We start from the raw sequence: 15,140 nt of genomic DNA, 5'->3' as shown, positions 1-15,140 counted from the left end.
AGGGATGAAGCCTGGCTTAGGAAGCCTGTTGGAGGTTCTGTCTGCAGCTCTGTGGTGGACTTGGGATGTCGGAGCAGTTGTAACAGTTCTCCTTTTAGGACCTTGCCTTTTTCATTCCCTAATTTCAAAAAGACTCATTTTTTTAAAGGGACAGTCCTGTGAGAGCAAAGCAAAGAGAGCAGTGGTAGGAACTGTGAACATGGGGCCTATATGTTACGAGCTAGAACAAACAGCCAAAGCAGAATAAGTGTGGACTCTCATGAGGCACAGAGAGGTTAAGCAGCTTGCCCAGAGTCACACAGCCGGTTAGTGGTTCAGCCAGGATTTAAACTCCGGCAGTCTGGATCCACTGTTTGTGTTCTTCACTCCTACAATATGCTGCCTAATTGAATCACATCCTTTATTTTGAGGAAGATTAGCCCTGAGCTAACTGCTGCCAATCCTCCTCTTTTTGCTGAGGAAGACTGGCCCTGAGCTAACATCCGTGCCCATCTTCCTCTACTTTATACATGGGACACCTACCACAGCATGGCTTGACAAGTAGTGCCATGTCCGCACCCGGGATCCGAACTGGCAAACCCCGGGCCACCGAACGTGCAAACTTAACCACTGCACCACTGGGCCAGCCCCAAATCAGATCTTAAAGGACTTGTTCAAATTACAACCAATCCTAATTTTTTCTGCCTTCTGCTAACAAATAGAGTATATATCCTAACTGCTAGACTGGTTTCGTTTAGTGTTTTTAAGCAATATGTGTCTTTCTCTTTCATTAAATAGAGTAAAATCGTTCCCTTTTTTCTCATTGAACTTTGTTTCAGTGGGTCTCAAAATTCTGTGACAGATTTTGGTCAAGTTGTTTGCATTAAAAAGTACTAATTTTAAAAACTAATAACTTAAAACTTGCCACACACACACACAAAACAAATGGTCCACAAAACATTCTCCTTTCCTCATGAAGGTTTTACGATGTATTTTCATCATTATCCAGTCTCTTACTGATAAACTTAAATGGCCAATTGAGCCAAACAGTTCTCAGACCATTCTTCACCCCTGAGTAAGACTGGGGCGGCTGAGAGAAAGTTGATCATTTCTAACTAAATTAATGGAGTTATTTCTGGGTTTTTAGATTTGACTTCTTTTTGTAATCACTGCTAAAATGAAATTTCTATACGTGTACGTAACATATATTCAGTAAAGGAACATACCTCACTTCATAAATAACTTCTGCTTTGGGCTACACATTACAATGCATTATGACAAAGTATTGCGTAATAGCATATTAATTTGTTATTTCCTATTTGGAACTTTAAATATAGATTTATTAAATATATTAGAGCTCATTCATTTGAATTTAAAAATGAAGTAAGACTCTTTCTGGTACAAAATAAATCTGCTTTGACTCGTCTGCCAATTAAGCTACAGTGGGTATGTTCCATAAGTTGAATGATCTAAATCTGCAGCTAATTTCCATAACTGAGGAAATTCAGTTGACAACTGATACATCATTAAAAATGGATTTTGATAGGCAAACAATATGTGGTTTTTGACGTATTGCTTATAAGGAGCTCAAAGATTCAAAGGGAATCATTATATAATTACCATGACTTATCTCTGTGAAAGGGTAAAATCAACCCCTAAAATAGAAAATAACTCTAGTATTAATGTTGAGCCCTGACTCTTCTAGTGGTCAGTCGTATTTATCCGTGGATGCGTGAACTAACTGTGAGGGAAAGAGGAGCCCTGCACATCTCATTGAGACATACTTTTCAAATGTATAATTAAATAGTAAAAAAATAAAATTTAACATTTGTAACATATTGATGTTTTGATCATTTGTGTACTTGTAAATCATTGTAATGATAACAATCTAAAAAAAAAGAGAATGTTAACCTTAGAGCCTTATAGATTCAGAAAATAAAACAAATTTTAAAGTTTCGTTATATATATTTCAATTGCAGAGAAGTGTGGAAGGGTGATCAGTTAAAGGTTTTAGTATAAAAAATATTATACTGGGATAAAACTTTGGGGGAAATGAAATGGAAAGAGTTCAAGGAGAGAAATGAAGTATGTAAATTTTCCAAGTGTTAAAAAAAATTCATTTTTTAATGAGTTTTTGCCCCATTTAAAAATGTTTAAATTTAAAATTTGCTAGAATATTTACCATTTGTAAATGTTTAAGCTTACAGTAAAATATTTTAGATATTAATCTAAAAGATTTCAGGGAGGAGTTTGTATATATGTGCATATTTTCTGGGAAGAGGGGTCTGTAGCTTTCATCAAACTCTTAAAGGTAGAAGATGTGAGCCGAAAAATAACTAGGCATAGTTAGAGGTGAGGTCACCGTACTCTGGAGGTATAATATTATTCTAGTCTCAGCTTGTTCATTGTATGTTTCCTGTACCCACATGTAGATGTATGGAATGTACAAAAGTATATCTAGTTTCAAAAATCTCAGTACAATTATAAATTCTTAGAACAGAGCTCTTAGTTCAAAAACATCTTTCCAGGGCCGGCCCGTGGCTGAGTGGTTAAGTTTGCGCGCTCCGCTTCAGTGGCCCAGGGTTTTGCGAGTTTGAATCCTGGGCACAGACATGGCACCACTCATTAGGCCATGCTGAGGTGGCGTCCCACATGCCGCAACTAGAAGGACGCACAACTAAAAATACACAACTATGTACCAGGGGGCTTTGGGAGAAAAAGGAAAAATAAAATCTTTAAAAACAAAATCTTTCCTCTATGTCTCCATAGAATAATTCTATTCATCCTGTGATTGTTTTGTATTTACAAGTTGATGAGACTTTCTATTTCAGTTCGAAGGAAGGAAGTACTGTGAACATGATTTTCAGATGCTTTTTGCTCCTTGCTGTCATCAGTGTGGTAAGTTTTATTGTTGAACGCAAAGTAAAAAGTAAGTTTCAAAATTGTTATTTAATACTACAAAAGTGTCAGTAGAGAAAATGGGTTTTGATGCTCATTATAAATAGCATTTAGGTACTTTATTAGTCCTCTTCCCTACTATTAATATATAACAAATTGGAAGGCTATCAAAACCTGGAGAGAATTGATATTTAAGGACATCTAGTATAAAGGTATTTCGGACTAACTAGGACTTCTATTAGCTGATGTTTTGGAATGGGCTTGTCCCCTTTAATGCAACCTTTAGCTACTTGCTTTTGGGTTTGCCAGGAAAGAGACAGGGAGGACATCAGTGAGGGGCATAAGATGCTTCAGGGTTGCTTGTGTGCCGCACAAGTGCTGGACTTGCTTGCATCGTGGCCACTTCATTGGTTGCTAACAGCTCTACTAGGTCTCCAGAGACTGGAGAAACTGACTAGGTGTTTTAAAGGTTTAAGAGAAGGAGACATTAAGTATGGGTTACAAGAAAACGTGCTATGGATTTTAGTTTCTTTTGTCAACAATGACCAGAAACAACCAAAAAGCATTCAAGAGAGCCCAGTACGTCGTTTGAAAAAGGAAAGCCAGATTCAGAGATGTGATAAGACAGCTCAAAAATATGGCTACAGATTGAAAAACAAGGACCCAAATGCAATAGAAAACATTTTTCTAACGTAGTACTTACATACATTAGAGTGTATGTAATGTAGACACATACGTAACAGTCCCTATTTGTGCAGAAAGGTTTAAATGTATTGTTACTTACTGCTTTTAGCAATAAGATTCCACATTGGACCTCCTTTGTGTGTTACCTTCCCACAGGTGAATTCATCATTGGCCGAGTTATCAAAGCCATGAATAACAGCTGGCATCCTGAGTGCTTCCGCTGTGACCTCTGCCAGGAAGTTCTGGCAGACATTGGGTTTGTCAAGAATGCCGGGAGGTAGGAGTTCTTCATCCCTGTCAGGTGTGGATGGATAAGCTTGGACTACTACAAGGTCACGTGTGTTGTCTCATGGGACTATAAGGCGGTGCTTTAGGACACTGAATTTAAGGTCCAGGAACTCAAGACTGCAGTGTATTGACTTGGCTGGTGCCTGTTAGGAGAGGTCCCTAGACTTTCTGTGCATCAGGGCACAGCTGCTGCGTGTGTCCCTGGGCAGTCAAAGGGGAAGGCACTTAAAATGGAGTTTCTTAAAAATCAGTCAGACTCTCTAGGTTGGAATAAATAATTTTTCATGTAAAAACTAGTAGTTTTCATGTAAAGAGCTTGATTCTGCTCTAAGTTAACAGTGATTTTTAAAGAAATGGTTTCTTTAATTTCTTTTCAGAGATATGGGAAGCATATTTCTTTTTAATTATTAGAGAGAACTTTGGATTTTAAATTTAAGTTTCTAAAAAAGTTTTGGCTCTGTTTAGACATCTTTGTCGCCCCTGTCATAATCGTGAGAAAGCCCGAGGTCTTGGAAAATACATCTGCCAGAAGTGCCATGCCATCATTGAGGAGCAGCCTCTGGTCTTCAAGAACGACCCTTACCATCCAGACCACTTCAACTGTGCCAACTGCGGGTATTGCGTTTTCTTCCTTATGTTGCACAAATAGTGGAAATGAAAGACCACATTTACTCTATTTCTGTTACTCTGGCAAACCAAATTGCTTTTCTCCAACTTTGAATCTGGAAAATTGTAAACCTATAGGAAAGCTGAGAGAATAATATAAAGAACACCTCCATCACCTTCATTCAGTTTCACCAATTAACATGTTGCTGGGTTTGAGTGTGTGTGTGTGTTTGTGTACATGCATGTATACACATACCTCTAAATATTCAGTCCATATTAAATTGTCCCCAAGTATCCCAAAAACTGTTTGTTTGGGGTTTTTTTTGAGGAAGATTAGCCCTGAGCTAACATCTGCAGCCAATCCTCCTCTTTTTGCTGAGCAAGACTGGCCCTGAGCTAACATCCGTGCCCATCTTCCTCTACTTTCTATGTGGGACGCCTGCCACAGCATGGCGTGCCAAGTGGTGCCATGTCCGCACCCGGGATCCAAACCAGCAAACCCCAGGCCGCCAAAGCAGAACATGTGAACTTAACTGCTACGCCACCAGGCCAGCCCCCCAAAAACTGTTTTCGATCACTAGGTTTTTTTAATACAGGATAAAAAAAACTTAAGTTTTATCTCTGTACATACATAACTTTAACAGTCTTAATCATTAGGATGTTATCTTAATTATGTTTATTTAATTTTGCTTTATTTACATCTAAGGGGATTATTTTTTTCTTCAGAAACTCACGATAAATTATTAGGCTATGATTTTCTGAATTTGCTATCTAGTATGAAAATTTAATAGAAAGAAAGTACTTTACTGTAATCAGTATGAACTTACATGCTAAATTCTAGTGGGAGGGGAGAGAGAAGGTCGGCTGGAGATTAAGAAACCAGCTTCGGGATGTAAGCACAGGCACCTCATCTTTTTTGTGATTATTGGTTTGTGACTTTTCTCATTTTCTTCCTATCTTTCCTCTGGTGGGATTTTTCTCTGCTCATTTTCCATTAGCACTTCTAAAGAATTGTTTAAACAGATGAAATTCAAACAAGTCCATTTGGCTAACTGGGGCCTTCTCTGGCCAAATGTTTATTGACACAGGAGACTGGAAATAGCCTTATTAGACTGGACTTAAGCATTTAGAGAAGGAAAATTCTGGACATTTCATTTGTTTATTTTCTGTTAACCTATAACTATTCTTAACAGCTTGTGACAGTTTAATTGTTAGTAAATGGAACCGGTCTCCTGACTCCTTAGTTATTTTGGAACGATAACATCACTGAGTCTGTCCTCAGGACTGTGATTATTCTCCTCTAGCTTTTTAAGGAAGACAAATGGCTGGCCCGGTGGCGCAGTGGTTAAGTGTACACGTTCCACTTCAGTGGCCCGGGGTTCACCAGTTTGGATCCCGGGTGCGGACAGGGCACCGCTTGGCACACCATGCTGTGGTAGGCATCCCACACAGAAAGTAGAAGATGGGCACGATGTTAGACCAGGGCCAGGCTTCCTCAGCAAAAAGAGGAGGATTGGCAACAGATGTTAGCTCAGGGCTAATCTTCCTCAAAAAAAAAAAGAGGAGGACAAATGGACTGCAATGTGATAATAGACAAGGAAATCATAAATATGACCAGTGTATTGGTATGTATCTGACTTACTCAAACATTTTATCATTATTCTATGATATTGATGTTTTGATAGGAATCTGAAACATTCAAGCCTATTAATTGAGGTTACTCTGATCACCATTAAGGGGGTAAAAAGAAGTTATAGGGGTTGTTAAAGTGCTGTCTTCAAAAACCTTCTAAAAAGTGTGTTGGCCACATTGGTTGCCTGTTATTCTCTCTCTTGCTGGTATCATTGAGTTGGTATCTTCCTCATGGACAGGAAGGAGCTGACTGCTGATGCCCGGGAGCTGAAAGGAGAACTGTACTGCCTGCCGTGCCATGATAAAATGGGGGTCCCCATCTGCGGCGCTTGTCGACGGCCCATTGAAGGGCGTGTGGTCAACGCCATGGGCAAGCAGTGGCACGTGGAGGTGAGTTCTCAATGGTGGAGGGCTAACCAGTACTTTTGAATTTCCATGGTTCAGATGTGCTTGCAAGATTAGGAGATTCTGAAGATTAAATATGGACATTTTAAAGACAACTGACTTTGTAGAAAATTAAGAATATAGTATACACATTGCTTTTGTGATTTCTCAGTCAGGATACAGGATGTGCTCTTTTGTTCTTAAATCCTTGAGGCAAGAAGTGTCATGGTCCATGTCTACCAGCAGCCCCTCCTTCATGGATGCTACTAACATGTTCACCTCTTTCTCATTCTGTTTGTTTGAATAGGCTGAGTCTTAACCTGCCAAAGACTCAAAACACCTGAATTAAGATGATAGTACTGCAGGGTTACCTATGGCCAAATGAAATAACTGCCTCAAACGTTCATTTCTCTTCTCTGAGGATAGTTTAACTTTCAAGTTTTACTTCATTAAATAAATAAAATATGGCAATTCAAAAATGATTTATAGCATTTTTTTTTCAGCATTTTGTTTGTGCCAAGTGTGAAAAACCATTTCTTGGACATCGCCATTATGAAAGGAAGGGCCTGGCATATTGTGAAACCCACTATAACCAGGTATGGATTGTACTTATTGGATGCGAGATATATTTTTATTAATTTGGGCTTATGAGTATTTTAGCTACAAGGAAATCTCTTGGAAAATGTACATAGGACTATAAAGATTTCTTTTTAACTTTTTATTTGGGAAATAATTTTAGACTCACAGCAAGATTATAAAATAAAACCATAAAGAATACGTGTATACCTTTTACTCAGGTTCACCATGTGCTTTATCATTTGCATTTGCTTACTTTGTAAAAACACACACGTCTAAATGCACATATCTTTGTATACAAATATATATATCTACACAAACACATATTTCTTCCTGAAGCATTTGATGATAAGTTCATCATGATCCTTTACCCCTAAATATTTCAAAGTATGTTCCCAAGAATTTGGAAATCTCTTCTGTAACCGTGGTTATCGATATTGATACCATCCTTTAATGTCCTTTTAGCATTGTTTTCCACTCCCATACAGGACCCAGTCTAGAGCTGCCATGTTCCATTAGCCTCTTGAAATCTGGAACATTTCCAGAGTCCTTTTTTGTTTTTGATAGTGATGAAAAGTAAAGTATTTTCATTCTAAGAAGTAAAAACTCGTCAATAAACTTTTACTAATTTTCTCTAGTAATGGTAAATTCTAGATATAAGTAGCCAGCTATTTGTTTTTCAGTGGTAGAAAGAACTGAAATTATATTAAATGTTTGGTGTTCTAAAACATCTTGAATTTTTACCACTTGTTTTCATTTTCAGCTATTTGGTGATGTTTGTTTCCACTGCAACCGTGTTATAGAAGGTGATGGTAAGGATCTGTAGGAATTTTATATGGCATCATTTTGACACAAAATCACTTGGGCAATGTGAAAATTGAAAGAAGTGGACAAGTTCCCAAGGGGTTGCATGTTTCCCAAGTAATCTGTAATCTATAGCAGTAAGATGATAATATCATACGAGTTGGATTTGTTACTCATTTATGGCAATGCTTTAGGCCAGGGCCGAGGGTTGTTCCAGTAGGAATTGTGGGAACTGTTCATGGCCAGCCCTGAGATCTGTTTCTGTTTCCATTCCCTAGAATTATACAACTTGGGTGCTGTAGCGCAGTGTTTATTAGGAACAGTTTAATCTGCCGTGGTCATTAGGAAGAGTCACTTTAGCCCTGCAGATGCTAAAACCTGGCAGTTATGTGTAGACGTTTCTAGGACTGACCAGCCTGTGCTGTGGTAATTAGGCAAGGCTGATTGACTGGAACAGAAAGGAAGCAGCTGTGTTTGCTAATAGTCACTAGCACAGTTCTGCCAGAAACTATCTGGCAAAGTTTTAAACATTCCTGTTGTCAGCATGCTTTATGGTTCTCAGCAGAGAACCTAACTCAGGAAATACTTTGAAACACTGCCCATATGCAGTTTGCAAAAAGATTAGTTAGGAATGCAATCTTTAGTGCCATTGAAAATAAAACGTAGCTCCCTCCTCCGTGAGACAGTGCTAGGTGAGAGAAGCTGCTGAAGGACGCTCTTTTCTTGTTGTCAGCTTTCGAGGAAAGATTTCTACAGATGAGTAAGTTAATGTCTGAATTTCTTTTTAATTACTTATCTGGTTCATATTTCTTCGTTGGCCCAGTGGCAGTAGGGACAGAAAAGTAGTGGAGAGTGCACTGGGAGGCAAGCACTGTGCCAGCAAAGTTCATCCGAGTGACCTAATACAGTTTAGATATACCCGCTTCATCCACGGCGTGAGGACGTGGGCTTTGGTGTGAAGACGTGGTACATACATACCATTGATATGCCTCACAGGATACTCAGGAAAGGAAAACAATGTAACTATAAATACAGTCTGAAAAAGGGAATGATAGGGGCCGGCCTGGTGGCACAGCGGTTGAGTTCACATGTTCTGCTTCGGCGGCCCGGGGTTCACCAGTTTGGATCCCGGGTGTGGACATGGCACCGCTTGGCAAGCCATCCTGTGGCAGGCATTCCACATATAAAGTAGAGGAAGATGGGCACAGGTGTTAGCTCAGGGCCAGTCTTCCTCAGCAAAAAGAGGAGGATTGGCTGCAGATGTAAGCTCAGGGCTAATCTTCCTCAAAAAAAAAAAAAATCAATAATAATCTTCCCTCAGGTGAAGCCTGCAGTCACAGAAGACATAAATTACGTGCTCAGTTTGTATGTTTTTTAATAATGTGAAAAAATAGCCTTATAAGTAAATTAATAGAATTCATTGATTCAGTAAACATTAATTAATGGCACTGAGATTGTTAGCTATGTGATTCTTTTACAAGAAAACTTCTTGAGAACCTCTTCCAGGTGTCATGGAAATAGCCTTAATTCTGTTTTATAGTTGGAAATTTAACCTCCCAACTTCCCATACCAGTGTATGTGACCAGACATCCGTCTCCTTTCTCTAGTGGTCTCTGCCCTTAATAAGGCCTGGTGCGTGAACTGTTTTGCCTGTTCCACCTGCAACACTAAATTAACACTCAAGTAAGTCTACAGTTTGGTCAAGTGTGAATCCTAAGTCTGATAACTTTGGGGTAACATTTTTTAAAATATTTGTAGAGTTTAAAAAGAATTTGATTCCTTATTTCTTTCTGTTCAGGTCTTCTAAAAGTAAAGGTTCTTCCTTTAATTGTTCCCTGTTCTTTCTTCTATTCCTTCTTTGTCCTGCTTAAAGGGATAAATTTGTTGAAATTGATCTAAAACCAGTCTGCAAACACTGTTATGAGAAAATGCCAGAAGAATTTAAGAGGCGACTTGCCAAACGGGAGAGAGAAGCAAAGGATAAGGACAAGCAGAAAAAGAAAAAGCCAGTCTGTTTGTAAACTTTTCTGTCCCTTCTATCATCATTTTCACTGCTTTCTTCTTTGGTTAGTCCTGCAGAATATGTTTTTTTCTGTTTTTATCTTTTGCTTTTTTTGTTTCTTTTTGGCATGTATTTGTAGCTGTCAGAGATTGAAATACAAGTATTCGCCCTGTGTAGAGTTGGTCCTTTTGCATAATTATTAAAATTACAAAGTTTAAATTAATAAAGTCCACACTTAATACAGGCTTGTACTTTACTTATTTCCCTTAATCTATAGACTCCTTCATCTCTTTTCTTGAAACACAATATGGTATAGATTTCTTTCTTTTTTTTTAATGGATTCCAAGGGGAGAATTCCAGTCTCTTAATAGATACTGGGAAAAGTTTTAAAGTATTTTTCTCTGATAATTGCAGCTTTTAAAATCCTGGTTTTTGGTTTCTTTGCCAAAAACAGTTTACTTGATAAATTCCGGTGTTGCATGTTCTAAGTTCTATATTAAATTATATCCTTTCAGTGTGTTTCATAACTAAGTAAAGACTGTCTAGCATGCGTAGTAAGATATCAGCTGTCTTGGTGGGTAGATATGTGCTTTCATACAGTGCGCATGTGCTACTGTTTATGAATTCATTTTCTTGGTGTTTTCAAACTATTTTATTTCTGATTTTTATGGGAAATATTTCAATCTTTGAAATTCTGTTGAATTGCTAGCGTGATTGTCCTATTTTTCCTTCATGGTTACCACTGTGTTCTAAGCTCTGAACATTTTTTAGTGTTTCAGTTGTCATTTCCTTCTATAAAGAGGAATTAAAATTCAAACATAAAATTAAAACAATGGAAGGTTTGCTTAGCAGTAATATGCATCTCTGAAAGCAGCGATGATTTATTTCTTTCATTAAAAAATGCGGCAGTTTTAATAGCTTTTGTTCTAAGAAGACTTCAGGAGAAATTTTTAACTCACTAGTACTATTGAAATCAAACTGCCAATTGAAATTTAACATCATTTCAATTACTATCAGCATTAGGATCCCTGTGAAAAACAGCTAGAAAATTCTCATGTGGTGCTTTAAAATAAAAGATTTTTCATTTTAAATATGTGGTCAGGAATTAACTTTGTTATTAACGTTGTTTTTTAAAATTATATCAGCAGATTTAATCATTTGTCATAAATGACAGTGTACCACCAGACTTGTTCCACAATGCTTCCTAAATATAATTTCACAAAAAATGAACATGTTCTAAAGTTATGTATTTACTTAATTCACAATTAAGGATGCTAGATTTCAGTAATAAGCTATTGTAATTTCCAATTCTAAATGCATTACAAATAGTTAGGAGACCATCTGAAAACTTATCCTCTCCAGAACTGTTTGACAATAAATTGATAATGTGTATTGCTCTAGCTCCTAAAATGAAGAACTGAGTTCTCCATACAGCTACCATCCACAAAATGGAACCACAGTCTGGTTCATTTGTGTTCTTTAAGAGTGATTAGAAACTCTGTTCTATCTACCAACAAAAATAACCCATTATGATTTAGGAGTTTTCTTTTTAAGGTGATTTTTTTTGTTGGGGGTGGGAAGCAAACCATTTTATGCCAGGAAAGAAGAAACCTCATAGCTACCTAATTTAAAATACTAAGAAAGATTATTTTGTCTTCAGTAAAGAGAGGATCATTCAAATTACAGAAGTACAATGTTTTTGCTTTAAATAACTATTCTTTAAAATGTTCTCATGGTACTTTAAAATGTGATTGACTTTATTTACCTAAATTATATTTACATTAGACTTCCTGTATACTTGGCACTTAGTCCAGATGTAATATATATTCTGTATTACATAGGGAGATGTATAGGATCAATTTATAAGTACAATTTTTTTCAAATGATATTATTATTAAGTTTTCACATCTACCATAATGACGAGAATTGAGATTAAAATTATAGTTTTTTGCTAACATGAATATAGACGTTATCAAATAGTATCTTAATTTATTTCAATAAAATTACTTCATTTTATTTATATGTCTTTGTTGATATATTTCCGTTAATTTCTTTTTATATTATTATTTTTAGGAATAAATTTGTGGAGTTTGACATGAAGCCAGTCTGTAAGAAGTGCTATGAGAAATTTCCATTGGAGTTGAAGAAAAGACTTAAGAAACTAGCTGAGACCTTAGGAAGGAAATAACTTCCTTTATTTTATTTTTCTCTTCTATGCAAAGATAAGAGATTACCAACATTACTTGACTCCATCCACCCTATTTAAAGCTGTATCTCAAAACAGTTGAGAGTGCAGAGGACCTATATGAATGGTTTTCTTCATCTCCTTTTTCTCGTTAAAAAAGAATAAAAGTTTGTGTAATCATATTTAAAATACAAATGAAATCAAGATTTGCCTTTGTTAATAACTCTTATCAATTTGTTGAAATGTAGACTATACCTAATAGCAAAAAACACATGGGTTAAATGTTAAATTTTAATTAAGGTCCAAAAAATTAAATATAACTTTTTAAAATAAAAAGAGTCAGCTTTTATGTGACTCAGATGAAAATTATACACATTATTTTACTTTGTATTCAAAAGAAAGTTAATGCCAACTCCTGTTGGGGAGGATACAGGGAAGAAAAATTACCAACCAATAAAAACAAATCTTTCAGAATTTTAACATGTTTATCAAACTAGTAGCTATAAAATGAATATACACATTATTAAGAAGTGTATTCAGAACTACTTGATTTTTTTTGTTAAATGCAATAATTATTATGCTTAGTTTTATACTTTGTTCTCCTTGTGAACTTCTTCCTTCATACAATTACTTAACGCAGTAGTTATAGCTAGCTAATAGTATGTCTTTTTAAATTTTGTGCAAAAAAATTTATACTAGGTATTTGAAAATACAGTATACTTTACAATATTGGAAAAATGAAGTATTTTTTAATGTATTACGGCAATCATGCTTCTAATAAGTCAAAGATAGAGTCTTAGAATAGGACGTGAAACTAAATTTTATGTAGCTTGGAATATATCACTTAAAAAAAGTGAATGTATATGTATTGGTCATATTGCCTTTATAGCTGTGCTAATATCCATGCTATATCCATAATCAGACTTGCCTTGCCTTAGAAAAACACATACTTTAATCAGGAATTGTAGCTATTCCACGCAATACTAACTAAAAATAAGTGTGTTGATTGAAATTTGTAAACCCAAATTCATTTACCATAGCTATGTTTATTTCTTTTTTAATTTTTTCTCCTATTTTGAGGAAACATTGAAATTAATTTCTGTTATCTTATTAGAAGAGAATGATGTTGGTATGTGTTTCAAGGTTTTCATTTCAAATCTCATAATTAATTAGATTTCATTTACTATAAGTAGTATAAGTACTATAAATGACACTTTTAAATTGGAAAGTGAAGGTGTAAGTGTCAATTTTACGTCAAAAGTAGTGAATTATTCTACTTTATAAAAAGTTTTTTCCTGAAGTTTCTGGACCATGCTTTCCCGATAAACTTGTATGCAAAGCAAATTTTGTGAACGTTTTTTAAATGTTGCTGCTGCTATGTTATCATTTAAAAGAAAGTTGCCAAGATGGACTTCTAAGGGAAAAAATTATTGGTTTTTCCAAAAATTGCTGGAAAAAAAATCTCAGGATGCTAACCACTCTGTCATTAAAATATTTGTATGCGTGTATTTTTAAAAAGTTTGTGCATGTACTTTACAGAGTAAATTCTATTTCAGTTTTCAGATAACTTATAACCAATTACTCTATTTTTTAGTGTTCTTTTAGACTTCGAAGAATTATCAATGATTGAAAATAATCACTATATATAGTTTGAGACTGTATGTGCTCAGAAGTCTAAAACAGTCTTTGCATTTGACAGTAAGAATCAAAATCTCTTCAGTGTGCCTTTTTCAGCTAATATATGACCAGCAATGAAAATCTTAAAAGTATTTATTAAATATTATACTATGGATATAGGCAAAATAGTACAAAGTCAGCAGTATAGGGTCTTGATGCTAAATTCTTAAATACTCCTACAGCAGAAACACAGAGCAGAAAAGCAACCATTTACCTATATTCTAAATTACTTGGAAGAGACCGGGACTGAGCTCAGCTGCTTTGTTTACGTATCTTACGTAGCCAGGCTTCTCCTGTGGCCAGAGGTCCCACTGTTGTCTTTGTAACTCATCTCTTTAAAAATGAATTACTATTTCCTGGAAGTTCAACTTGTTAAGCCTCTACTACTTTAGGGTGTTTTATAGCTACATATAGTACTTTCTTCCTTGCTAGGGTACCATTGGAGCCCTGACATGTGGGAAAGGAGGAAGAAGTGGAAATGTAGGTGGGACCGAAGACAAACTTGGATTAGTCGATAATACTTTTCATGGGACTTTCCCTGGCTGTGGAAAACTCAGGCTACTGAGTATCTCAAAGTCCACAAGGCAATTTGAAATAATTAATTGTTCTCACCAAATGTCAAAGTGCTCTTCTTCTTACCAAGCCTAATATAATTGAGAAAAATGGCTCAGTACAAGTCAAACATTCTTTGGGTCATGTTCAGAAGCCTTATTAACATTGTACCTGAAATGATGGGTCATTTTGTCTCATTTATTCGCCAAAATGGCCATTTCTAAGTTAAGGAAATTTTGAGGTAGGCTTACAGCATTCTTGTTGTATTTCATTATAGATTGTAAGCTCAATGGCAGGGACACTATATGATAATTATGTTTTTATATAGCAACCACTGCAGTATACTCTTGGTGCTTAATAAATGTTCATAATTATTAACAATAACTTACTGTGCATTGTTTATTTTGAATGGCTTTGAGACATAGAACTGAGAAGATAGGACTAGTGCTTAAGACAGCCATTTTGGAAGCAACCTAAGTGTCCATCAATGGATGCATGGATAAAGAAAATGTGGTATATGTGTGTGTGTGTATATGTGTGTATATATATACATAGACACGCCATATTTTATTTCATATATATGTGTACACACACACACACATATACACATACATACACGCAATGGAATACTATTCAGCCATAAAAAAGGAAATCTTCCCATTTGCAACAACATGGGTGGACTTTGAGGGCGTTATGCTAAAGGAAGTAAGTCACACAGAGAAATACAAATACTGTATGATCTCACTTATATGTGGAATCTAAAACACAAAAAAACAAGCTCATAGATACAGAGAACAGATGGGTGTTTGCCAGAGGCAGGGTGTGTGGGTAAAGGGGACCAAAAGGTACAAACTTTCAGTTATAAAATAAATA

At 36.0% G+C, this 15,140-nt stretch overlaps 1 protein-coding gene across 15 annotated transcripts in view; it reads left to right on the top strand.

Moving 5' to 3' along the window:
- LIMS1 (LIM zinc finger domain containing 1) overlaps positions 1-14,651 on the top strand; it is a 158,546-nt gene extending 143,895 nt beyond the window's left edge. For 6 of the 15 annotated variants that reach the window (XM_070571967.1, XM_070571970.1, XM_070571965.1 and 3 more), the window contains exons 3-11: positions 2,811-2,877; positions 3,718-3,838; positions 4,315-4,464; positions 6,327-6,477; positions 6,975-7,067; positions 7,811-7,859; positions 9,459-9,534; positions 9,725-9,917; positions 11,927-14,651. In XM_070571967.1, coding sequence (XP_070428068.1) covers positions 2,811-2,877; positions 3,718-3,838; positions 4,315-4,464; positions 6,327-6,477; positions 6,975-7,067; positions 7,811-7,859; positions 9,459-9,534; positions 9,725-9,872 — 855 coding nt within the window. In that variant the 3' untranslated portion in view covers positions 9,873-9,917; positions 11,927-14,651. The remainder of the gene's footprint in view (positions 1-2,810; positions 2,878-3,717; positions 3,839-4,314; positions 4,465-6,326; positions 6,478-6,974; positions 7,068-7,810; positions 7,860-9,458; positions 9,535-9,724; positions 9,918-11,926) is intronic. The other 9 variants (XM_070571969.1, XM_070571973.1, XM_070571966.1 and 6 more) reach the window with 2 other exon arrangements.
- The last annotated feature ends 489 nt before the right edge of the window (positions 14,652-15,140 follow it).

This window comes from Equus przewalskii, chromosome 14, assembly GCF_037783145.1.
Source record: "Equus przewalskii isolate Varuska chromosome 14, EquPr2, whole genome shotgun sequence".
NCBI classification, from domain to species: domain Eukaryota; kingdom Metazoa; phylum Chordata; class Mammalia; order Perissodactyla; family Equidae; genus Equus; species Equus przewalskii.
The sequence above is the reverse complement of the archived record's forward strand: the minus strand, read 5'-3'. Positions and strand labels throughout refer to the sequence as shown.